The sequence below is a fragment of the Symphalangus syndactylus genome, chromosome 9 (assembly GCF_028878055.3).
Source record: "Symphalangus syndactylus isolate Jambi chromosome 9, NHGRI_mSymSyn1-v2.1_pri, whole genome shotgun sequence".
Lineage (NCBI taxonomy): Eukaryota > Metazoa > Chordata > Mammalia > Primates > Hylobatidae > Symphalangus > Symphalangus syndactylus.
In genome coordinates, this window is record NC_072431.2 from 132,642,948 (window position 1) to 132,669,784 (window position 26,837).

General features: G+C 38.6%; 1 protein-coding gene across 11 annotated transcripts in view; it reads right to left on the bottom strand.

Annotated features, from left to right (window-relative positions):
* KDM4C (lysine demethylase 4C) overlaps positions 1-26,837 on the bottom strand; it is a 421,337-nt gene that overhangs the window by 80,433 nt on the left and 314,067 nt on the right. The window contains exon 18 of one of the 11 annotated variants that reach the window (XM_063609189.1): positions 18,120-19,681. The exons of the other annotated variants lie outside the window; for them this stretch is intronic. Within the exon in view, the coding sequence (XP_063465259.1) occupies positions 19,664-19,681 (18 nt within the window). The 3' untranslated portion in view covers positions 18,120-19,663. Of the gene's footprint in view, positions 1-18,119; positions 19,682-26,837 lie in introns of those variants that run through there. 11 annotated transcript variants of the gene reach the window in all.

The following is a 26,837-nucleotide window of genomic DNA, read 5'->3' on the forward strand; positions in this document are numbered from 1 at the left end:
TTATTTCTCTCATAGCCTGTTTGGGTTCCATCCTTTATTTCAAATTTAAAGGGCAAAAGGAGCACACAATTATAGCAAATAGAGAGCTTTATTCTAAATACTTATTAAGTGCCACCAAACATCTTTCAGCTGATGGGTGGGGAAAGAAAGCCTCCTAAACCACAAAATAGGTGTTTTCTAAGCACTTCTGTATTTGCATTTTTATTTCTTTCTATGTTCCTATTAAAGAGCACCTATTTCCTAAAGGAAATTCCATTATTTGAAATTACTGTTTACACAAATCCTTACTCTCCTTGGATAAAGCATTTATTAGTTGAACTTAGAATTACTGAATTATTTGGTTAACAAAAGTCACTCCGTCCTTTCTGGTAAAACTATATCCTGCTAGAGTCACTGATGTGTATGCTCTCCACCCTATAAAAATCTACCCAGATTCGTTTAATTACTTATTACTTAGAAGAACTCCTTAACTCTATTCAACTTACCTAGTTTTAGATCTCTCTGAATTAATGTTGGAAACCATAATATTTTAATGATTGAATTCACATTAGTTAAATTAAAGGACACATAATTTTCCCATATGGCACAATTTAGGAAGACTGGCTTACAAGCTCTCTATTGCTCCAAGAACAAGCAAAAAAAAAAAAATCTTTATTTATTATGAATATCAGGTATGATTTGCTATTGGCATTATGGAAGCAAGGACTAGTACACATTTTCTATTCATTTTTGGCCTTGGGCCTGAAGGCCTAAAGGTATCTGAGAAAAAAAAACAACAGGATAAATAAAAAATAAGAACTAATTATCCTTAGCAAGATTTGCTCTTGGGCAGTGCAAATAGCCAACAGCATGAAAGGTTGCAGCTGTGGTTTGCTGACGTTTTTTCAGAGAGGAGTGTATAGTTCCTCAAATCTCTGTTTCATGTATGTTTACTGAAACACATTCATTTATGAGGACCGGGGTGGAACAGTAAAGGTATCTCTGATTCCTGGATGTGCAATGAAGAAACTGTGTCCCACAAGTGAGTTTCAAGCACCTCTATCCTGTCCAACTTCCCGCAGGCATTTTTTAACAGTTTAGATGAAACTTTGTAGACATTCCTGCTATATATACTTACCGTGGTTAGAGTGGTTGGGAAAAGGAACAATAAAAAGAGCTCATCATTTTTCTTTGATAACTACACAAGCTGCTACGCTGGGGTATTCTTCCTTTTCTGAACACCAGAAGCTATCCCAAGGTCCCTGAGTGCATCTGACCCTTATTAGAAACAGTTACCCATGAATTGTTCTGTCTGTGACCTGCCACAACCTCTTTGCCTCTTGTCTTTCAATTATGCTAGCAGCAGCCCACATTGAGGAAATTTATGATTGAGTTGAAATACCCGCACACTGTGTCTCCAAATAAAACTGAGGAAGCGGTGATGAAAAGCTATATAAAGTGAATGCAGTGCAGACATGTCCCAGGTGACCTTTCAGAGGAAGCACCTTTTCAGGGGAGACAACTGCAGCTGTGAGAAGAGTTAACTCAGTATAGGGTTCCTCTGCATGGACACAGGCTGTCCAGTCCAGAGCCCATCCCTTCTCCTGTAGCCCCCAACCACCACCTTCCTCTACGTAAGTATCTGAGATGGTTGCTACAAGAGAAAAATCACGCAGCAGTGAGTTTGTAGATTTATCTTCTAGATGAGATAAATTTGGGGTTTCCAATCTCAAGTGGCCCTTAAAGTGACTTAGAAATTCCTTTTACCTTTCCCAACTTAAGGAATGGACAAAGGTAGTAAAACAGGCACTGTTAAAGCCTGAATCCTAACCCTGCCACCATGTGGCTTTGTACTGTATTACTCATCAGGACACTGCTTCCAGATTATTCAGGCCGACTTCCTTTGAGGACAAGTAAATGGTCAATATTTCTGCAGTGATCTATTTGTGATTACAACAATGGGTCACTTCTCCAAGCTTAGTTGCTTCACTGGATAGGTAAAGATGGTAACAGCACCTATTCTTCATGAAGCTGCCCTTAAAAAAAAAGCACACGTAAGAGGTTTAGCACAGTACCTGGTACACAGTAAAAGGTAAATAATGCTGCCCTTATCCTTCAATAAATCTGTTTTAAAACATTACCTCTCTTCAACCAGAACCAAAGTCCTCACATTCTAAAGACAGTCGTGCCTCTTCCTTCACCTAGATAATACCAGTCACGGGGCATGAAATTCCTCAACTTCCCTCCCCTCTACCTTTAGGTCCACAGACAGTTTCAAAGTATTTATGCTTATAATTACTTAGACATTATACAACTAAGTACTTAATGCATTAATAGATTGCTATAGTACAAACTGATTTTTATAATATTTTAATAACTGTACTTCAACATAATTGTTTCCTCTGTAATCCTGTATATTTTAAATACTAAAAAGTATTTTTCTGATAAGAGGTCCATACGCTTTACCAAAAACTGCCAAAGGAGTCCAGGACACACACACAAAAAAACCCAGACGAAGAACACTGAAAAATGCTGACCATACAATGCCAAGTGAGAAGCTTGGATTATAAGTTACATGAATTCAGTAACGATAACCATGCACACATGTGAACAGAGATAAAATGAACAAGCAAAAATGAAGAACATCATGGTGTAATTAGGGGAGGCTTGAGTTTTCCTTTTTCTTCTTTCATGTTGTTATTTTATTATCTTTATAATAATAATGAAAAAAGATGGAGCATAAACCCTGACTATCTTTTGAGCTATTTTATTCATCATATTGTTTCACAGTCAGACCTGGCAGATTCACTCTCACAATGAATCAACAACACCATGCTCTACCCTTCATTTTCCTGTTTCCTGTTAGCCATTAACAGGTCCTCAAAAGAGGGGTGGCCACAACAGCGGAGTAAGGTACATTCAAACATGCACATTTTCTTCATGGAAGTAACACCACCCCATCTACATTACCTACAATGTTTTTTTCCTGTCATGAAAAATTGGATGACTGACTCCAAACAGATAGTGGACAAGCCCAGCAATTAACTCTTTAGCCAAAGAGTGAGAACATTAACTTTTAAAAGTTCATTTCAATTAAAAGTAAATATTTTGTGGATGCTAGGCCACACTTTACTTATTCTTGGCATGGCTTTTATAATGCATTTTCCATTCTCCCTCTATTTCTTAATGGAATCTTCTCAACATTTAAAAATTCCATTTCTGTGAGATCTCTTCAAACAGAACAGTCAATTACCCAAGCAGATGTGTGCAAGAACACGTTCATACTCTAATAAAAGATGTGTACCGCTTATGTTCTGGCTCACTGGCAATCATAAAACTAAAGTGTGGTCTTCTATCATCTCCAGGACTTTAGTGAAAGATGAAGATTACCCAGTCCATCCTGGAATTCCTACACCTCCATTTCTCTATGGGTGCCTATGTATCAATAAGAAGCCCACAGAAGAAGTGCCCAGCAAGCTTCAGGGCGGTAAAAGACAAAGTGCTTCTAAGTGTAGGTACATAGATATTTTACTGCTTCAACGGTGAGGCCAAAGTGGTAGTTTTCAACGATAAATTATGAAGAGAAACATCTTTCTCTGGAATTCTATCCAAACAGCCCTGGTCAGATTAATGCAAAATGAGGACAGAGAAAGAAGAGTTCAAGGCCTCTAGTTTTTTGTAATAAAGGTAACACTTGGGGTTCATGATACGTGCTCACTACCATCAAAGCAGATTTTCAGGCTAACTCAATACCCTTACCCCCACCTGGCAGAGTAAAGGAGAGTGCATAGGAGTCCCAGCTCTCCCACCAAGATGCAGATTACCATGTCCCTCTGAGGCTCAGGTTCCACAGCTGTACTTCAGAGGATTACTGTGGTGATTAATGGAATAATGGATACAGAAGTGCTCTCTAAACAAAAAGAGGCATCACAAACACAGTCATTCCGACTATTTTCTTTTAAAGATGAAGAAGAAGAAGAAGAAAAAAGAAACAGCAGAATGTAATAATACATCAGTTCTTTTTAGTTTGCCAACACAAAAGGCCAAAGAGCTTGGGTATAAGATTCACAACACAATGTAATAATACATCAGTTCTTTTCCGCTTGCCAATGCAAAAGGCCAAAGAGCTTGGGTATAAGATCCACACGGGACAAAAAAATCAGATCATCCCAGTTATCAGGGGTATATATGAAGAAGGGACAAAAAGTAAGTGACGTTAAACAAATAACACTTCAGGAAACAGCGCAGAGAAGCATGTGCTGAGCCCAGGGTCTGAGACCTGTGTCAGGACAAGCATCACCAACTCTTCTTCCTTCTTCTCGACCTAATCTCTACCAGGTTCCCTGTTCAGGCCTGCCTCAGCACCATGTGACTTTTCCTGCCCGTGTATTCCCAGTCGCAGGCTGATGTGTTCATTCTTAAACCCTTGCTTCTCATTTTCATGGCAAGTGTGATGGCCAAGGCTTAACTCAATATTCTCAGTCTATGTTTCTCAGATTTATTTTTATGGAGAGAAAAAAATATCCTTGTCAGATTCAGGGTTTTCAGACAGGACTTTGAAGTATTTTGTTTTTGTAGCCATGTTTAGTAAATTATTTTTTTATAAATACATTCACTAAAATCACGCATCTATCTAACTCTTAACAAAAGATAAGAAACTAGACATCTGTGCCCAAATAGTTCTTAAAGTATAGGGGATATGTATTTCTGCCTTTTCCTAGAGGGAAAAACTCTTTCTTTAAATGATTTTAAGTATAAAGTGTTTTAGTGAAAAAAAATTCTGTAGTAGTGGAGTGGAAAAATTATTGTACTCTATTACTAGACTTGTGTGAAGTTTGCCGAAATCTTTTTTTTTCTTTTATTGCCTATGTTTATCCAGTTTGCCAAAATCTTCCATAGTTTTCACCTCTCTCCCAAGTGAATTCAGACCTCCACTCTGGTCTTGTACTGGGTTAAAGCCATTCTCATGACAGTGACAAAAGAAAGTTTCCAGTGAAAACCATCTGAGAGCCTCGAAAGAAACAGTCACCTGGTCAGGTTCATTTGAAATATTCATGAACTCAACAGAAGATCAGATTAAAAATAGAGCCCCCAAGCAATGGAGGTTTTGGGGGGGTTTCCTCAAATTTTAGGCTTTATAATGGTGTTTTCACAACATGGCCCACCTGCCCATAAAATGCTTCTATGCTCCACTAGTATTAATAGTTTTACTTGCAAACACATAATGGACATGAATAGGATGTTCAATTCATTCTTCCCCTTGCAAGAAAAGTACAGTTCTCAGTGGTCACATATGAGAAATCGTAACAATGGATTGATATTCTGGTGTGTACCTATTTTTGAAAGTGACAGCTGGACACACTGGACATATCACAGGAAACATACATTCTTACAAAGTGAGTCAAAGATAAACATGCCTAGAAAACTATACCTGCTGAGGGAAGGAGGAGACACCACACGTCTAACAGACATGTAAAAATAGTGTTATGGTTTTGACTATTCTGCAATTCTGAACCTTCTATGGGGAGGTCAATTATAAACACAAGCAGTCCATTCCAAAGTCATTCCTTCATTTGACCACACCAGGCACTAACGCAAAGGAAGCTTAACCCTTCTGAAAACATTTTAAACCTGACCAAATTAAAAGTAGCACCAGAGGGATTTTTTTTTTTTTTTTTAGCAAGAACCCACAAGCAATTTACTTGACTAGAGGAAAAAGTGCAAAGAAATCCTTTATCACAAAATAGCTTCTTGAATCTTTCTACCAATAAACCTCCCATCCCTCCAAGAATGCCTATCCTCCCTGCTGATAACAAGCTGTGGAGACAAATATTCTATTTGTTTCTACAAAACCCCAAATGATGTTTTCAAATAAAATAAAAATAAATCTACTACAAGCTACTGTCAAAAATGGTCCTAGAAGAGGTAAATGTCATTCTAAATGCTGTGTGTTAAAATATTTAGGAGAAAGAAACTGCTTGTCAAGTTCCAACAGGAAGCTCTGAAGAGGTTATAAGTGCATCTATCAAATTTTCATCTACCTTAAGGCTGACCTACTGGGGAAACCACAGAAAGCCTAGCCCTGTGTAATGAAGGAGCTGGAAGGGCTGGGGGTTTCAAGCATTGGACAGCAACGAGGTCACAATCAAGTACAAAGATCAGGCTTGGGGGATTCTGCAGTGATTCCCCAGGGAAGATGCACTGGCATGGGTAGGCAGGCAGCTGCGTTCTGCTCTAAGCCACAGTTCAAGCTTAGGAATGGAACCCAGCTGATGGCCATTCAAAATCCCTCATGAGAACTCTGACCTCTCATGCCAAATCTAGCAAAGCAGCACCCACCAAATCTGAGCAAAAGAAAGGCCAAGCCAGCAAAATATAGCAAGGTTTTGTTTTTCTGTTTTTTTTTTTTTTTTTTTTTTTAAGTCTAATTTAAAGTGCTTCCATAACCCTATCCTTTGGGAATTATATGCAATGACTTTTTTTAAACAAGGAAAATTTGGTTTTAAGGAGCTTATGGGAACATTTAACTTGGACTGGAAAGGTTATTTGCTCGGTATTAGGCTAAAAGCCAAAATCCACTTTTAACCAGAGATGATTTTCATATTACACCTCATAAGAGTATTGTGTCATGTGAGCAGGCTGCAGCGATAAGCAGTGAAGTGATGACATCCCCCAAAGACTCATTAAAATGTATTATTAAGTAGAAAAATTCAGAAAATCCAAAAGGAACCCGTCTAACAGTAAAAATGCTTTTCAACTTATTATTTCCTTTGCTCTGCCTCCCTACAAATACCACTAAGTCAATACTGTGAAGAACTCGATCCTGCTGCAAAAGATGAAAATGCCTCAAAGTTGTGTGCCACTATGATGCTCTGTATATAATTTTTCCCTTAAATGTGCTATGGAGGAACATATGATGACTTCAAGTGACTGCAAAAAAATAAAATAAAGTAAACCTGTGAGGATTCTACAATTTGATTTTTTTTACACTATTCAACCCACAAAATACATTAAAACATGGTAAATTAGAAACATTTACCTAGAAAAAAATGACACTTTCCAATTTTGATTTTTATAATTGCAAATTTTAGCAGCTCCAATATTTTTCTTTTTCTTTCCTGTTTTGTTTAACTCATCTCGATTTTTTTTCTCATCAATTCTTGAAAAATTTCCCCCACCACTTCAATTTTTAAAAAGTAATGATTTCATTTAAGTCAGGCAAATGTGCTTTAATAAAGCCAGACAAAATATCAGCTTTCTTACCAGATCCTACAAAAATGTGAAAGCACACTTGCAAAGGAGTTCCAAGCTGCTATGGAAATGGCTTTTTTTTTTCTTTTTTTTCCAAAATAACAGTACTCCTGGCTCAGGACTGCTGGCATGCAAGCTTCCAATCCAAGCCCATTGACAGCTTGTGGAGTGGACAGATGAGGCATGGAAAATATTTTAAATTAGTTCATTTATCTTGTTGAGACACAGGAAATGGCGACAAATCTCTCACATAAGGAATGCAGAAAGACAATGCACCTCCTGTAATGTGTAGCAAATGTAGTCCATTAAGACAAAGCTTTCAGACGACTGCATATTATCTAATAATAGCCACACCTCATATGTTGAAGGAATATTTTATCATTATTAAAAGATCCAGAAAGCTGGCTAGAAATCACGGACTACTTCTGAATTTTAACAGACTCAAATTTTATAAGTCAAATAGTTTTGAAATCAGTTTTTGAGTGATCCTAAGCAGATTGTGGGTCAATACTAGTATAGAAAAATGTAATAAAGAACTGAAATTTCTTAAAAGAGAGTTTAAAAATGCCACATTTTAGGATAAGGCAACAAGAGCTGGATTAAAGAGAGAATGTGATGCTCCCTTTAATGCGAATGAACAAAACAGCATTTCTCCTAGGTCCCATTCCAGGGTTCACATCAATAAGTACTTTTGGCCCCATGGCTCCTGCCTACTTCCAGGGTCCTTCCCAGGCAGACAAAGCAGGGCCTTCAGGCCTGGAGGAAGAAGCAAGTGGAGACAGAGGAGCCAAACACTGGTCTCAGGATTGGTTGCACCAAAATCACTAGGAATCAGAGAATCCTACTAAAGATACTGTCTATCTCTGCCCCGCCACCAGAAATTCTGATTCATAGATCCAAATGGGAGCCCAGAAATCTGTATTTTTGATAAGTACCTCAAAGCAATTCTAGTGCAAAGCCACATTTAGAAATCACTGTAGGATTACAAACAGCATTCTCCATAAACTGGAAGTAGATAGAACTTTAAAAAACTATGTGCCCTCTCACACAATTTTAAGTGGACACAAAATTTCTCATCATAAGTTTAAATAATTGTAGAAGCTATACTTCTTGTGGATTAAATATTGACATTTAGAAATAAAACATGTATCTCTAAATACCATGGTCATTTGATAACTCCATCATCCATTTAACAAATAAAAGAACAGGCTGTTCTTTAACGTTTTGTAGCATTCCTTATTCCCTTTAAATTTATATTACTTCCATTCCACTTTCCCTCCAGAATTTTATCTAAATGTAAGATAATTTTATGCCTGAAACTCTTTTAGTTATCACTGTACCATAATCCTCTTTAACGAAAATATGCATATTAATTGAAGTTAAATTCTTTTTTTAAATTTCCTATGACAAGACTCTAAGTTTTAAAAAAACCTCTAGTTTGGCTATTATACTTATTTTCAGTTTATAACTGATCAAAGCTACACATGTACTATAACATTGGTAATTATTAAAAAGTATATTTTTATTGGAAATGTATCTCAATCAGATAGATGAAGCTTTTAAAGATTATTTTATGAATGTATGTTACACACTGCTGGAGTTAAGGCATGTTTCTGTGTCATTTTAATTATATTTTTCTTTTTTCAAAAAAAAAAGGCTTCACATTAAAAACTAAATGGGATTTGAGGGGTTTTGTTGCAGTAATGTCTCTTATTTCTTGTGAACTCTTTCTGAGTTATATGCCTAAATGCACACTGGTCAGAACCCATCACTGTGTATCAGCTGACATCACTTGGGTACTCCTTTAATTTTGTCAAAAGTGAAAAAAAAAGAGCCACGTAAGTTGCAATAAAAAGTCTTGTTGTCCAGCTACTCCATTCATTCCCTTTTCCAGCTTTACGAGAGCCAGTATTTTGCATCTGGCATGCCAGAGGTCTTCAACTACAGGGCAGAGTACAACGGTGAGCTCAGAGACGCATGGGCGATCAAAGATAGATGGCAGAAAGACCAACTGTCTGCCCCACTCTGTGAGGGAGAGGGGACAGGAGACCCTGCAGACTGCAGGCTGGCTCTCAGGCAGATCAACTTCAGAAAAAAGTATGTTTGAGAGTTGGGATGTAGAAAAGAACTGTCCTTGTAACTGTCTTTATAAAGGGTACATGGGTGTGTGTGTGTATTAGTTGGAAGACCCTGGCCAGATGATCCTGCATGCCTAGTCCATGATCTCAGGAATCTGCTGGTAACCCCGTAGCAGTTATCTGAGGAGAAAATCAAAGGCCAGACAGATCTCAAGGCAATCCAGACAGGATCAAAGGCTGAACAGGGTGGTGCCCAGCACAGCACTTACCTAAGGGCAGTGTGGTAGGAGGAGCTGATGGACTGGAACTGAGAATGAGGGTGGGCGTCTCTCTTAGAGCAAACCTATTCCAATGTGGACTCACCCATTTCTCACAAGCCTCACCTTTCTAAAAAAGATCCCACTGAGAAACACAGCACAAAGTGTGGATGATTATTTGCCTCTGTGACAGATTGCATATTTACTCAACAGAGTAATAACTATTCCAATGCTGGTGTTGCAGCAATCACTGTATATAAGAGGACACACAACAAAAATGCTGTTTGGCCTAACTCAGAAATTCATAATTAGGGCCAGTGGAGTTATAAAATACAGAAAAATCTACCAATTTTAGATGATATAAAAAAAATTCCTGTTTGCTCTAGGATCAAATATGCTGGAAAAGAATAACTGTTTTTGTTTTTTTTTTTTGAGACAGGGTCTGGCTCTGTCGCTCAGGCTGGAGTGCAGTGGCGTGATCTCGGCTCACTGCAACCTCCGCCTCCTGGGTTCAAGCGATTCTCCTGCCTCAGCCTCCCGAGTAGCTGGGACTACAGGCGCGTGCCACCACGCCTGGCTAATGTTTTTGCATTTTTAGTAGAGACGGGATTTTGCCATGTTGGCCAGGCTGGTCTCGAACTCCTGACTTCAGGTGATCCACCTGCCTCGGCGTCCCAAAGTGCTGGGATTACAGGCATAAGCCACCGCACCTGGCCCAATAATTTTTTTTTTTAATGAAAAATAAAAAAGAAAGAAAAAGGGAAAAAATATCTAAGTTCCTCTGAGACTGCATGCTCCATTCACTTCAGGAGGGGTTAAAGCATAGGCCCAGTGGGGAGCTCCATTTTCTATAAATGCTCAGATTATCCCACCATGCAGTCTGAGAAGATAAACATAACAACAGAAAAAAAAATTAAAATATAAAAAAACCCTCCTGCTCCTATAAGCAGGGAAGGAGTAGCAGGAACCATAAACCTAAACACCAGCCTTCCTCTCACAGGTTTCAATATAATGCCATCCTCAAGCAAAATTAAATGTCATCCTAGACTGGAGCTGTTCCAGGGTCAGCCATCATGACCCCGTATTTTACAGTGTAAAAGTCAGGTTAACCAACAGACCTGAAAAAAGCCTGTTTTTCCCCTCTTTGTTGTTTCTCATCGTTCTCTCTAAACAATTAGATTTTATTAGAAACAACTTTTGGCACAGCACACTGTCTCTTTGAATCAAGGAAAAAGAAAAAGCAAGAAAAATCTTAGAATGGGAATTGTGCAACTGAAAAAAATAATTTGTTTTAGAGATGAAGAAACTGAGATCTGAAGAAGTGTTTGCTCACTGCCACACAACAATGGCCCTGAGCCAAATATGCCCCTTCAAAGGCCGGTGTGCTCCTCCTCTGCCACAAGGCTCCAAGGCCCCTTCGTGGTTTCATTCTGCCTTGCCCCTCTGGCATTCTCTCAGTACTCTGCTGTGCTGAGCGCCTTTCCACCTCAGGGCCCTTGAATACACCCTTCCTTTACCTGGGTAACTGTTCTCCCAACCTTACCTTTATCTTGGCCACACCTACTGATCTTTCAGTTCTTAAATGTCATTCCTTCAGAGCCATCCATTCTTGACCCTCCAAATTAGGTCAGGCCCCCTGATGGGCACTCTCATGGCACAACACTTCTTCATAACTAATCATTGGTTTAACGTATATCTCTTCATAGATCTATAAGGCCCAAGAACACTTGAACCCATATGTTCTTGTTCATCTTTATAAGGAACGGCTCAGGAAGTGGAACATGGTAAGTGCCCATTCAATATTTGTAGATAAACTTAATGAAAATAATAAACTACATGTCAGATATTGCTTTGAGGGTATTACATATTCCACTCATTGAGGTAGGCGATAGTGTTATTACTGTGTTACAGATGAAGAAACTGAGCCACAGAGCAGTTCAAAAACTACACTAAGATCATGCAGCTCCTAAATGGACAGACTGTTTAAAATACATATAATGTAGCACTGGGAATCACTGACGATAGCAGCCTTATGAATAGTCATGCACACCTACACAAGGCCATAATCAATGTTTTGAAAGTTATTAAAGAGAAGGTCTATTAACATAATGGGCCCTATTCTAGGGCACTATGTGGGCATTTTCTAAAAGCACTTCATAACAGACTATCATTCATGTTCCAGTAACAATGATCTCTAACACCACAGTGGCTAACAAAACGTTTGTCTTGCTCATGTTGAATGTTGGTTGTGGCTCTGCTCCAGGTCTTGCTTAAGCTAGGACCCAGGCTGAGAGAGCAGCCCCTATATGAACTATGCCATTCTCACAAATGGGAAAACAAAGAGAGATGGTGGCACCATGTAGTGGCTCCTAAAGCTTCAGCTGAGTAGTGGCACAGGGCGTCAACACCTGTGTTAAGTTAGAAGCCCAGGGCTCATGATCTTTTCTTCCTAAGCTCCCCAGCACAGTTAGAAGCAAGAAACTAACGCTATTAAATTCCTTATTTTCACTAAAATGTTCTAAGACAGCAAACACTAGGTTACCCAGAGCCTTGACTTCCCTCAGCATTTGATTACAAGGATCCAAAGATGATAATTTGAGTAACTATGCCACTACACACTATAATTCTCCAGAGCTTTTTTGTCGTCTCTCTACATAATGTTTTTACTCATACAATCTTTGCCCAAATGAAAAATCCCTGTTGAGGAATTCAAACCAAATTCTCATAGAGTTACACTGGACACAACCTCTTCTATCTTACCTTTGAAAGAAGTGATGATAGGGAAGGAACATAATCTATCCAACAACTTTACTGTTTAAACAATGCAATCACCTTGTCACACACACACACATACACACCAGTCATGTGCTACATGTGACGTTTCAGTCAATGACAAATGGCATATACCATGGTGGTCCCATAAGATTGCAATACCTAATTTTGGCTGTATCTTTTCTATGTTTAGATATACAAGTACTTAGCATTGTGTTATAACTGCCTACCATACTCAGTACAATAGCATGCTGTACAGGTTTGTAGCCTAGGAGCAACAGGCTATACCACAGAGCCTAGATGTATAGTAGTCTATGCCATCAAGGTTTGCACAGGCACACTCTGTTTGCACACAGACAAAACTGCCTAATAATAAACTTCTCACAATGCATACCCATTGTTAAGCAATGCACACTGAATATATCTAATCCGAAAGTCCAAAGTCCAAAATGTTCTAAAGTTTGAAATTTTTGAATGCCAACAAAACACTCAACGGAAATGCCCATTGGAGTATTTTGGATGTTGGATTTAGAGATTAGGAACAATCAACCAGTAAGTATATGATGCAAGTATTGCAAAATCCAAAACCTGAAACACTTCTGGTAACAAGAATTTTGGATAAGGGATACTCAACCTCAATGTGTATATGGGTCTATGTGTGTGACTTGAAATACTGACTCAGCATGGGGAGGAAACGTTCCTGAACTGTTGAGTATATCCAGGCTTATGAACACAGAGAACCCTACTTATTCGATAAATAATTTAAAAAATGCAAGCACTTCATAAAAATAGATAATAGAGAAACTGCAGGTCCATCCCTGCTGGAGACTGAACCATAAACAATGGCTATTAATATCAATAGTAAACAAAGAAAAAGTCCTTAATGTTTGGTACTATATTTTATCATTTCTCCTAAATCTGACAATTTTTTTTTGCATACAACTTGATTATTAATTCTACTGAACAAAAGGCATAAGTCCCTTTTGTCAGCTCTGTGTTTTGCTACTGCAAACGCTTGACAAAATTGCCTGCTTCATTGTTTATTCCCTGTAGATCTTCCTGCCTTCAAGGACGCAGATCTAAAGCAGCGTGGGATTTGGAGCCACGCGTGACAACACAGTAGGCTTGAGATGAAGTGTCAAGTCAGCAGAAAAATGCCAGCTGAGGGAGCAAAGCAAGACTCTCACAGGAAAAGGACTGCCCGCAGCCCAAGGCACCCTGAGACTCACCGACGGGAAGCAATCAGAGTTCCGTATCTCCATAAGGCTACTGAAAAGCCATAATCCCTTCCACCATTAGCCCTGGTGAGGGCCCAAACTGAAAGGCTCTGGAAGATCCAGTGACGGTTTGTGGCATCATTCTTAATGGGGTGCCTTCGCCCCAGTGTCTTACCTTGGTCACAGTATTATGCCTGCTTGGGCTCTCTGTGTAACTCCCGCTGAATCCCACTTGCTAAAGATTCTGAAATGAAACTCAGGTGGAACACACATTATTCCTAATGGGCCTTTTGGTCTGAGTCTCTCTGTACCATTCTGGTGGGCTAAGGTGGAAAGAAACCTTCTAATGCCCATTCCAGGAGGATTCATTCATAATTTAAGCCTTCCCCGAGTATGAACTCAGGCCCCATGTGAGGCTGTAGTGACACAAACAAGTCAGAGTCCTTGCCCTGGAGGCATGGCAGAATCTCTAGAGAAGGTGGTTTCAGAAGCATTTATTCGATGACTTTGTTCTCAGAGCCACCATGATGCTTTCACAGGGGCAAAGGCCAGGCTAAGTGGAAAACACCTGCTATCTAGATATCGACCACCAAAACACCTTTCTAAAAAGTCCATTAGCCGGCAACTAGCTCTCTAGGTTCCTGCTTTGATTCAATGTCTAAAGGAGCAAGCACAAGAGATGTATAATGTTCATCCTGTCCCTTGAATTTCAGAGGTAATACATGCCTTTCCATACCAGCACCTGTTCTACCTTCTACTATTAGCCCCTCTGAACTCATCTCCAAGGCTTTGGACACATGCTTTGCAAATAGTGGAAATCGCAAGGATTCATCAACACGAACATTTCCTCATGCAGCGTAATTATTGTACTTTCAGATTTCCCCATTATCCCTGTAGGCTCTGGGCTCGTGAGGTGTTTAATGTTTTTCCAAAGAAACGCCAGGTGTGATTCTGGCATTTATGATTGCCAACATCTTCAAAGTGGAATGCCAGGAACACACTACTGGAGCCACTTTCAGTCAATGGGGCAGCACTACCTGTAAGATCAGATGATTTTCACTCATTCACCTGCAGGACAACAGCACAGGCTTCCCTCTCCTGTTCCTCACACGCAGTGAGTTTGGTATGCTGGATGGGGCACCAGTAGGAATACTTCCCTAAAGTTATTTAAAGCTCTGTGCACGCCAGCCTTGCCAAATCATAAAATTAGGAAACTGCATTCAGTCAGACTAAGTTCTTCCCTTAGCGCTTCAGGCACCTAGTTATTCTTCAATTTCTTTCCCACAAACACTTGGCCCAGGTCCTGAAGTCCACCCCATATCTATGTGTCTCCGTGGCAGATAAAAGAGATTCAGGGAAGAAGATGGAACAATAAAACTTCAGGTTTACTGGCAACATTAAGTGAAGTAATCCCCCTCCACACACTTTTCTTACAGGAAGATCAGTTACTCAGCCTTCCCATTCACCTGCCTGATGTGAATCTACAAATATTTTAAGAGGGTAATTTGGAAGACTTACAACAGCAGAAGTTGTCCAAGCTGTAGCATTAGTCTCTGTCATGTGCCTTAGGTTTGCCCACACATTTAGCTCATTTATACAAGTGAATCACTAAGGGCCTATTTATTAATCAGGTCAACCAAGACTCATTTAAACTACTAGCTAACAGCCCTCTTTTATAAACTAGTGGTCAGCAAATGTTTTTGCTTACAATTCCCCAGAAGAATTCTGGAAGACTATACCGTGCCTTGAATGTTAAAGTTGAGATTTACGGGGTTGTACTGTTTTTAACTTTAAGGTGAAATAGATGCAAAAGGATATTATTTCCTAACATAGAATTCCAGAATATAATTATATGTGCACTTAAATTATATTTTTTGTCAAACTTTGAGACGGCAGATTCAGCCCAAATGTCTGAAAATAAATGTCTGCCCCAAATATAAAACCCAATAGACAAAGGCAGTCCTCGTTATCAAAGCAATCTGCCAAAACAGACTTGTTTTTTATCAGAAAAAGTCGGAATTCATTTTTCAATTCAAATAAATGTATTAATACACATTCCCATATCAAGCATTTCACTTCTAAATTCTAAATTGAGAAACAATCAACAGTGAGTAAAAGACAGTCCCAACTATACAATGGCCTAAACACAACAAAACCTCATTTCTTGCTCAGATGACAGTACTGGGCTGGCAAATAGTTCAGTGGGGTAGCTCTCCTCCACAGCCATTTAGGGGCCTAGCCTGATAAAGTGTTGTGATCTCAAAATTTGGGCTCTAGGGTCTCTTTGCAGGTCAACTCCATTTCAGAAAACAGTAAGGAGGAGAATACATGGGGGTTATTTAGGAGCCAAACCTGAGAGTAATATATTTCACTTCTGCTCCAATACCTGTGGCTGTGCTCCTACCAGTAAGGGACGCTGGGCAATGTGGACTAGTTGTGGACCAAGAAGACACCATAGGTTTGAGGGAACGCCTAGTGGATAAGGTACAAAAACTCTGCAATAAATCCATGGCCTAGATGAAGTGCCATTTTTTTTTTCAGTATTTATTACCTAATCTATCTCTACTTTGCTCTTTTGAGACTTGTCCTCAAAGCCTGTACCTTTATCTGTTTACCTGGGAGTGATGCATTTATTCTGTAAAGCAAAAGAAGTTGTGGGAAAGGAGAACCAGCAGCCCCTTCCAAGGTTCACTCTCATGCAGATCAAGCTTGGGAAAGAGTACATGTTAAAAGTTGAGGGCATGAAAATTAATTCTCTAAGAGATATCAGTGCATTGTACTTCTAGGAAAGTCTTCATTTAACCCTGAAGTACAAGGATCCCAGTTTAGGAATCTCTGTTATATAAAGTATTACAAAACACATAGAATCACAGAATTCGACTACACAGAGTGTAAGTGCCATTTAAAGAGGCGAAAAGTGAGGTAAAGGGTAGTTTGTTCAAAGTCACTCTTAGGCTGGGTGCAGTGGCTCACGCCTCTAATCCCAGCACTTTGGGAGGCTAAGATGGGCAGATCACTTGAGGCCAGGAGTTCAAGACCAGCCTGGCCAACATGGCAAAATGCTGTCTCCTCTAAAAATAAAATATTAGCTGGGAGTGGTGGCATGCACCTGTAGTACTAGCGACTTGGGAGGTTGAGGCAGGAGAATCACTTGAACCAGGAGGCAGAGGTTGCAGTGAGCCAAGATTGTACTACTACATTCCAGCCTGGGTGACACAGCGAGACTCCATCTCGAAACAAACAAACAAAAAACAAAGTCACTCTTGTAGAGATTAACATATATAATGGGGCTATTCTTTACTTCAACAAACTCATTTTGGCCTTTGGCACTAAAGAATATTTCTGGCTTTTTATTACATGTTGAATAGAAGAGTTAATACAACAGGCCTGAAACTGTTAACCCTTGAAAGTTCTGCTTCCAAGGTTAGCCCCTGGCAGACAAACAGGAACTTGAATTTCAGGAAGCTTCCCACCATTCATTGATAAGAATGGCTCACTGTACCAAAAATGTACTAACAATATGGTTTATGCTGAATCTGTAAACCTGCTTTTCTTCTGGGAGTCTGAAATTTTGGTACATGCTAGGCAGACGGTGCCTATGTGATCAGCCCTCAATAAAAACCTAGGCACTGATGTATGAGCAAATTTTGCTTTGTATCCTTTCACTGCAATAAATCTTAGCTGTGAGTACAACTACATATTATATCCTGTGAATTCTCCCAGTGAATCATCCAATCATGGGGTTGCTCATGGACACCTCCAGTGTACACGTAAATTACATCCAACAGATAAGTATAGATTGATTTCAGGATATTAAGAACATTGTAAATATAAATATTTCAGCATATTTGTATTTAAGTTATTGTTTTGGCTATGGGACCTCTAGAAAAGGATGAAGGTAATTTATACTCAAGCTAATTAAACTATGGACCTTTAAAATGCAAGACAATAATGGAAAACATATAAAATACAGACCTTGGGCTTGGCTAGCAAGTAAAACAAGGATTCTCTGAAAATTACTACCAAAGACATCAGAAGAGAACCTTCCATGTTGAAGAGAACCATTAAGGAGAACATGAATATGGAATTGTGAACATTAATAAGAAAAATGTGTCCAGCATTTTAAAGAAAAGAAAAGAAAACCCAGAGGCTCTGTGTTGAAGACAAAAAAAAAAGGAAACCTAGGAACAATTTCTCTGCTAAAAGCTGTGTCCATGTCCCTTCTACTGGGGTCACTAGGCAAAGTTATATAAAAAACTAAGGTGTTTAACATTTTATCTGATTTAATATTTTACTTTTTTCCCGTTGATTTTACAAGCTATAAAAAAGTTCCTACAGAAAAGCTGCAAATTACACCACAGCATGTACAAATTATTTTTTCAAAAAGCACCCAATATCCTGTCATCCAGAGACAACCACAATATGGCATATTCCTTGAGTCTTCTCCCAATGCATTAAAAAACAAATAAATAAATGGGAACATTCTGGATATAATTTATCTTTAATTTTTTTCTCATAAAAACTTGATTTTTAAAGAAATATTAGAAATATTAATTAAACAGACATGTTGATCAACTTCCCTTTAATTGTGCTGGAGATCCTCACATGTGGAACCTGGAGGTCTTTGATCCCAGAGCCTAAATATCTGCTGGCCAAAACACCTGAGAAACCCAAGGTAAGAGGGTGACCATGTGTTTCCTGCCATGGCTCAGACATGCCATCATTTGACAAACATACAGAAATGAGATAGACACCTTTCTCTGTAGAGTGACTGGTCTGCAAGTTGAAAATGTGGTGCATGCACTGTGTTGCCGTGATGGGCGGACTTACATTGTGAAGTCCAGGCAATGATGATGAGACTCAGGATTGATGAGGCAGTTTAAAGATGTTCCTGAGAGTCACAGACCTCTCACTTCTCTTGACTCCACCATATTCCAGAGGCAGTACAGCCAGCAAAATGGTTGAGCAGTTCTGTCACTTAGTGGCTGTATGAGCTCAAATTATTGAACTCTTCTTAGCCCCAGTTTTACAAATATAAAATGGGAATAAAGATAGCAATATGAAAGAGTTGTTGGAAGATTACTAGACAATGTCTGGCCTAGTACAGAGCTGCCAAAATGAAAAAGAATATTCAACACAAAAACATTAGTATAGCTTACAGATAAACGCTAAATAGCATGCTATTCTATTCCATATTTACTTTTTTTTCAGCTGTAGTTGAGGGGAGGGGCATAGGATGACAACTATATGTCCAAAGCAATGTAAATATGAAAATCAAATTACAAGCACTAATCCAAGATCCATGCAAATGGCATCTTTAATTCACCATACTGTAGGTGTTGCATCTTGAATGCCAATGACCTCTCTTCCCACAGCATGTGTGATAACATGAGCTTCAGCAACAGGTCCATTCTCAACATCTGTCAGCCCAGTGTCCACATCTGTTTTCAGTAGCATGTATCACCCAGACAGAACTTTGATGAATGAGTGATAGTTTTCACCTAAACTCAAAATACATTCAGTTGCTTTGTTGTGCAGCAAGAAGGTAGGATTCAGGCTGACAGACATAGAGTGGATTCTATTAGATTCAAGCCTCTGGGCCTGTGATGTGCTGTAGAAAAATGGTGTAACTTCTGAGACTCCTATTATAATGCCTCCATGCTACAGGAGACAACCTCAGGATGCATCCAAATCATTAACCTGATGCACCTTGGAAAGCTTTTGATTCCAATGATAATTTTTGAGGCTGTAGTAGGACATGTTAGACTAAATCACAAAGGCAAAGGGCAACTCTAGGATACAGAAAGTACATTAATCAAAGGAAACCATTTTGCCCCACATAGGAAGTCAACAAATGAAATTTAAAAAAATTAAACACAAAGGTGTGAGGATCCAGAGGAAAATGACAGATACAAAAGGGAAAGTCCAGGGTCTGACTCAATCAGGAGCCCAGGCTATTGTATCCCCACCCTGAACATGATGCTGGCTGCTCCCATGGAGAATGAGAAAGAGCATCTGAAACAGTGGTGGAGGGGATGTAACTTTCCTAATGAATTGATGTTTTCACAGTGAGCCTTCATTGCTATTGTTGTTGTTATTGTTGCTGTGTCTAGATTCCCAGCCTTCCCTGAAAAACACAATGTATTGTAAATTTTAAAAGTCCAATATACCAAATTTTAATAAATTACAGTGAAAATAGCATGAGCTTTAGCATGAGACAAACTAATTTAATCCCAGCTCAGACACTTCCCATATGTATTCCTTGAATAAACTGTTTACCATTTATGTTTCCTAAAAAATCATCTAAGTTTCCAGTAAAAAATGGTTTGAAATTATGCTTAGCATAAAGTATCGCAAGAGGAAGATCTTGGGGTTTTTTTCTTCTGTTGTCCTTGCTGTTGTTTGATTACAGTAGGATGGCCAGAACTGGACCTGGCAAAGAAGAGACTGAAATACCAAATATATACAGAAGTGTGGAGGATCACAAGGATAACACATGTGATGGCACCAGGTACAGCACTCAGTGCAAGGCTCACATGCCATAAATGTTCGTTCTGTCCCATAAGCTGTGTTGCTACTGTTCTTTTCTATGACTGAGGAAAAGGGAAGGTTGACCTACTTTGAGAATAAACTAACAAATTATCACACCCAAGATTTAAATTTTCACCCAAATAAAAATCCTCAGAATGGATCACACCATTGCACTCCAGCCTGGGTGACAGGAGTGAAACCCGGTCTCAAAAAAAGAAAAAAAAAAATCCTCAGCTTGATTAAAGAGTATGCCCAGGAGATGGGGTCTCCCTCTTTTCTTCACCAGCTTGTCCTTCCGGATAAGTAGTGTTGCTGTAACAGAATACCTGAGACTGGGTAGTCTATAAAGAAAAGAGGTTTATTTGGCTCAAGATTTTGCTGGCTGGAAGCTTCAAGATTGGGCCATCTGCATGTGGTGAGGGCCTCAGGCTGCTTCAAATCACTGTGGAAAGCAGAAGTGGGATGGGAGTGCAAAGAGATCACATGGTGAGAGAGGGTACGAGAGAGAAACCGAGGATGCCAGACTCTTTTTTACAACACATTCTCTCAGGAGCTAACTTATTCCGTCAGTGAAGACTTAACCCATACAGAAGGGCATTCATCCATTCACGAGGGAAGCACCCCAGAGACTCAAACACCTCCACTAGGTCACATGCCCCAACACTGCCACGCTGGGATCAAATTTCAACATGAATTTTGGCAGAGACAAAACAAACCACAGAAGATGAAACAGGTCAGTTGAGCTTCAAAACACAAAACTAAAAACAAACCATTAGCCGGGCATAGAAAGAATGGATTACCAGTCATTTTACTACATGTAAAGAGGTATTACGTGCTGGGATCCGTTCTGGGGGATGCTGAACAAAACACCTGACTGCAGAATTGTCTGACTGACTGCATATCATGCCCACCATCACAGCTGGGATGCTTTCTGCTGGGGTCCAGTTGGGGAGAAAGTTGTTTCATATCCCTACTTTTGTCCAAGAAAGAGGACACTCTGTTTATTGCTCTTCACATACAAACTAAGGAGTCCATCATTCTCAAGGATGAAAATCATCCATTCACCACGTATGGCAGGAGATCTTGTCAGACATCCTAAGACCTTTGTCAACTCCTAAATTCATGATGTATTCAAATAGAATATGTACCTTTTCATGTAAAACGTGCATTCAGATATACAGAAATAAAAACGTATCAGCGTGTCCATGCTGGATGGGTAGCTAGGCTCACTCATTATCTTAGTGATACCCTATATAGCAGCAACTAAAGGCTCAGCAAAACAACTAATTCAATGATCTAGTCCTTTAGGGTTCCTAGCAAGTAATGAAAACTGCAAATAGTATATAGGTAAATTGCTAAATCTGAATTTAATAAGATGCCTGGAATATTGCAAAAATATATGTATTCCTTTATAATATAAAGACAGTCACGTGGACTTGATCAAAACTTGCTTGTAAGCTGAAAAATAAAGTGGTCAAACATCATTTATATGTGACTTTCTAAACAAAAGTTTTCATTCTGATTGAGATTCAAGAATAGATTATATAAAAATTGCTCAGCAATGCTGGGCACGGTGGCTCATGCCCATAATCCCAGGACTTTGGGAGGCCAAGGTGGGTGGATCACTTGAGGTTAGGGGTTCGAGATCACCCTGGCCAACATGGTGAAACCTCATTTCTACTAAAATATACAAAAAAATTAGCCATGCAAGTTGGCACATGCCTGTAATCCTAGCTACCCAGGAAGCTGAGGCAGGAGAATTGTTTGAACCCAAGAGACAGAGGCTGCAGCGAGCTGAGATCGCGCCACTGCACTCTAGCCTGGGTGACAGCGTGAAACTCCCAACACAGAAAGAAAAAAAAATTTGCTCAGCACTTAAAAGATTCAGATGTTGGGAAATAAGCTCAATAGTGACATCCTTTTTCTCTATAAAGTAAGATGCACTACAATCTTTTTATTTGAAGGCAAGATTAGTTTGCAGTTCTTTAGATAGCAAATTCCTGTCTAGAACTGTCTTTTTTTAAAGCTGTCAATGCTAAAATGTTGTTTCTGGTTAACAAAACCCACGTGCCCACATCACTATGAGTTAGGGTTCCGAGACACCTGCCACAAGTGGAGTTTATTAGATGATAGACGTATGCGTCTCTCTGCACTTCTCTGAGGCTTTTAGCTGTCTCTGACAGACCAACTGTTTGTCAAAGCTTTCCAACAGATCTGACACCAGGCAAGAGTGAACTACAATTTGACGGGCCCTGCAAGGCTAATGGCACCATGTGAGGATATTTTCAAACTTAATTTAAGAATATTTCTCCCATTCACCTGCAGCCTATATCTCCCAAGGGCTGAAATAATGCAGATATAGTTTTATCGCACTACACACATTTAAAGTACTCTGAAATGAAAAGTAAAACAAACAAAAAACAGGCAGTATAACTGAACTGAGATAATCGTTTTCTTGGAAAATACCGGAAACTATTAATTTCTGCATCTCCATGTTTGTTTTCAGTCTCCGAGAATATCAGGAAGCTACCACCACAAAGGTGAGTATAGCTTAGTGGGAGAGAACATGGGAGTTGGGTCAGGAGTCCAGGATTTACACAGCTCTTCAACTATTATCTATATAACATATAAAATAAGAGCTGTCATAATTACTTCATGAGTAAATTATTGAAACTTAGTGCCAACGATTGTGCTAACATCGCATATATCTCATTTAATCTGCAATGAGAAAATTATCACAATGAAAAAGCGAAAGAAACTGCAATATCTAATTAATGATTCTGGCAGTAGGATTTTAGCTACAGAAATAGCTATGTTAGATCAGAACATTCTAAATGGAGGTAGATCTATGCCAAAAGCATTCTAAAGAAGATTCCACCCCTCAGAGTCCCATGTTGTCCAGAGGAGAGTAAACACTGAGCATGGGGAAGAATGTTGCTGTCATGGACTGTAGCTCTCATCTCCCAAAACACTTCCCCTTCTCTGATCATCTACGTTCTTTCCTCTCACTACTTCTCCTACTATTTTTCTTCACCACTTTGTCCTTCTCCCTACATCACTGAGCTATCATCAGTATCAGTCATTTCCACAGTCAATCTAGTAACATTAAAAATATGGTTTTATTGATCATTATACAATGTATACACGTATCAAAAGATCACATTGTACCCCATAAGTATGTACAATCATTGTACATGAAACATAAATGAAATCTTTAAAAATATATAGGGTTTTATATTTAATTTTCAAAGTGCAATGTAAATAACATAAAGTTCACCCTTTAGTGTGTATACTTCTGTAAGTTTCCACAAAACAATACAGTTGTGTACCTCTACCACAATCAAGATATACCAAAGTGCCATCAGCACAAAAATTCTTTGTGCCCCTTTGTAGTCAGCCACTCCACCCATGCATAAGGCCCAGCACTAATCCATTTTCTGTCCTTGTGTGCTTTGCTTTTACAGAATGTGACATAAATGGAATTCAACAGTACGGAGCCTTTTGAGTCAGGCATCTTTCACTTAGGGTAATGAATCTGAGATTCATCCATGGTTAATGAAATCTCTAGTTTGTTCCTTGTTAGTGCTGAGTAGCATTACATTGTATGAAGGTACCATGTTTTGAGAATTCATTCCCCAGTTGAAAAACACTGAGTTGTTTCCATTTTTTGGTGATTATGATATATGTAAACACAAATCTTCATTTCTCTTAATTCCTAGAAGTGGGATTGCTGGATGGTATGCTAAATTGTATGTTTAATTTCTTAAGAAACTGCCAGGCTGTTTTCCAAGATGGCTACACCATTTTGCATTACCACAAGCAATTTATAAGCATTCCAGTTGCTAAACGTCAGCATCACTACTTGACACTGTCAGTTATCTTAACACTGAGTATTCCATTGATGTGTAGTGACACATCATGGTTTTACTTGCTTTACCTAACAGATAATGACATTAAGCATTTTGTCATGTACTTATGTGCTGTCTATGTATGTCCTCTAGTGAAGTGTAAGATAAAATTTTGCATAGTTTTTTATAAGATTGTTTTATTGTTGAGTGTCAAGAGTTCTTTATATATCCTGGAGACAAGTTCCTTATCAACTGTGTGTTGTGCAAATATTCTGTCCCAGTTTGTGGCTTCTCAAACAGTGTCTTTCAGATGAGATCAGGCGTGTTCAGGGTGGTATGGCCGTAGACTCAAACAGTGTTTTTCAAAGAGCAGAAGTGTATTATTTTTATGGGGCTCAATTTTTCAATTGTTTTAATGGGTCAAAATTTTGATCTAATTATCTAAGAAATCTCATAGGGCTTTTGTGACCTAAAACCCATGACCACAAAGATTTTCTTCTGTAAGTTTTATAGTTTCTGGTTTGATGTTTGTTTATGATCCAATTTCAGTTCATTTTTGTACATAAAATGAGTATGGATCAAGATTCAATTTTATGTATTTATTTTCCAAATTTTTCCAACATCACTTAAATAACAAACTAATTGCCTTGGAACTTTTACTGAAAATCATATGACCATAGGTGTATATGTCTAGTCCTGAAATTTCTATTCTTTTCTATTGTTATATATGTCTATCCCTTCACCACATTAACTTGATAATTGTAGCTTTATAATAAGCATTGAAATCAGGTAGTGAGAGTCATCCAATTTTGTTGTTCTTTTCCAAATTATTTTGGCTTTCCCTTTCCACATAAATTTTAGAATTTGATTATCATTTTCCATAGTAAATCCTGATGGAAATTTCATTAGAATTACACTGAATCTATGGATCAATTTGGTGGAGAACTAATATTTTAACGTGTCTTCCAATCAGGTGTAACTTTCTACTTATTTAGCTATTCTTTGATTTCCTTTATTAGCGTTTTATAGTTTTCAACATACAGGTTTTGCATATATGCTTTCATGTTATATCTACGTATTTCATTATTTGGCATTAATGGAAATGCATTTTTATTAACTTTCAAATTTTTCATTGCTAGCATACATAAATACAATGAAATTTTTTAACCTTGTACGCTGAAAACTTGACACACTCATTCATTGGTTTTATTAGCTTTTTTTGTAAATCTTTGGGACTTTATGGAAGTGACCATGTCCTCCTCCAATCAGTATGATCTGAATTCATTTTTCTTGCCTTACAGCACCAGCTAGGACCTGCATTCAGTATGAGGTTGAACAGGAGTGATGGGAACTGAATTCATTACCTTGTTCACAGTCATAGGAAAGAATTCAGTGTATCACCATTATGTCTAATGTTTGCAGTAGGTTTTTTTGTAAGTATGCTTTATTAGAATGAAGAAGTTCTTTCTGTGGATAGTCTGCTGTGAGTTTTTATTGGGAATCAATGTTAAATCCAGTTAAATGTTTTTTCTCCAGTGTATTAATCATATGGCTTTTCTTTAGTCTGTTAATATAGCTAATTACATTGATTGATTTTAAAAAGTTAAATAAGCCTTATGTTCTCAGGATAAACTCAATTAAGTTTTTTATATACTGCTGATTCAGTTTGCTAATTATTATGATGAGATTTTTTGAAATGTATATTCATGATGAATATTGGTCTATAGTTTTCCTTTGCAACAGTTGAGTATTGGGGTTATGCTGGCCCCATGCAATGAATTGGGAGGTGTTCCCTTCACTTCTGATTTTTTAAAAGTGTTTAGGTAGAACTGCTATAATTTCTTCCTTTATTAACGTTTTACAACATAACACTGAAATTTACAATACACCAATGACAGCATCTGGGCCTGGAGTTTTATTCTAGAAAGATTTTTGTTTACAAATTCAACTCCCTTAATAAATAAAACACTATTTCTTATTTATCTATTTCTCGTTGGGTGAGTTTTGATGTTTTGTTTCTTATAAGAAATTCGTCCATGTCACTTAGTTTTCCAAACTGTAACAACAACTTAATTGTTTGATTTTGTCAGTCTGTTTGTTCTGCCTTGATTCTGATTCTACAAATGCTCCACTGAGAATGTAAAGAGTGAGAATAAAGGTTCAGATAGAAAGTAGGGCATCATAGGCCCGGCATGGTGGCTCACGCCTGTAATCTCAGCACTTTAGGAGGCTGAGGCAGGTGGATCACCTGAGGTCAGGAGTTCGAGACCAGTCTGGCCAACATGGTGAAACCCCATCTCTATTAAAAATACAAAAATTAGCTGGGCGTGGTGGTGCACCCCTGTAATCCCAGCTACTCAGAAGGCTGAAGCAGGAGACTTGCTTGAACCTGGGAGGAGGATGCAGTGAGCCAAGATTGCACCATTGCACTCCAGCCTGGGTGACAAGAGCAAAACTCTGTCTAAAAAAAAAAAAAAAAAAAAAAAAAAGAAAGAAAGAAAGAAAGGGCATCATAGACATGTATGAAATAGACAGAGGAAAAGAAAGGAGCCAGCAAAGAAACTAAAACCAGGTGGCCAAAGAAAAAGAACACAACATGGAGCCGTCAGGAAAATCAGGGACAAAGTTTCAAGGCAGCTGGCACGTTCTGAAATAATTAGCATGTGGCAGAGTTGATAGGTGAACCCAGGTTGTCTGACTCCAAAGCTTACAACCATTATTATTACATTCAAATGCTTTCATACTTTGCAGCAAATCGTACACCTGAGAAACCGCTGGCACCACCTTTAGTAAAATTGAGGTGATTAAATTGTATATATAAAAGCTTTGAAATGCAGCCTGGAAAACTTCTAAGTGTGGGAAATAAGCAAATGTATGTGAAATGTCATGATGCTAGTGAGTTTA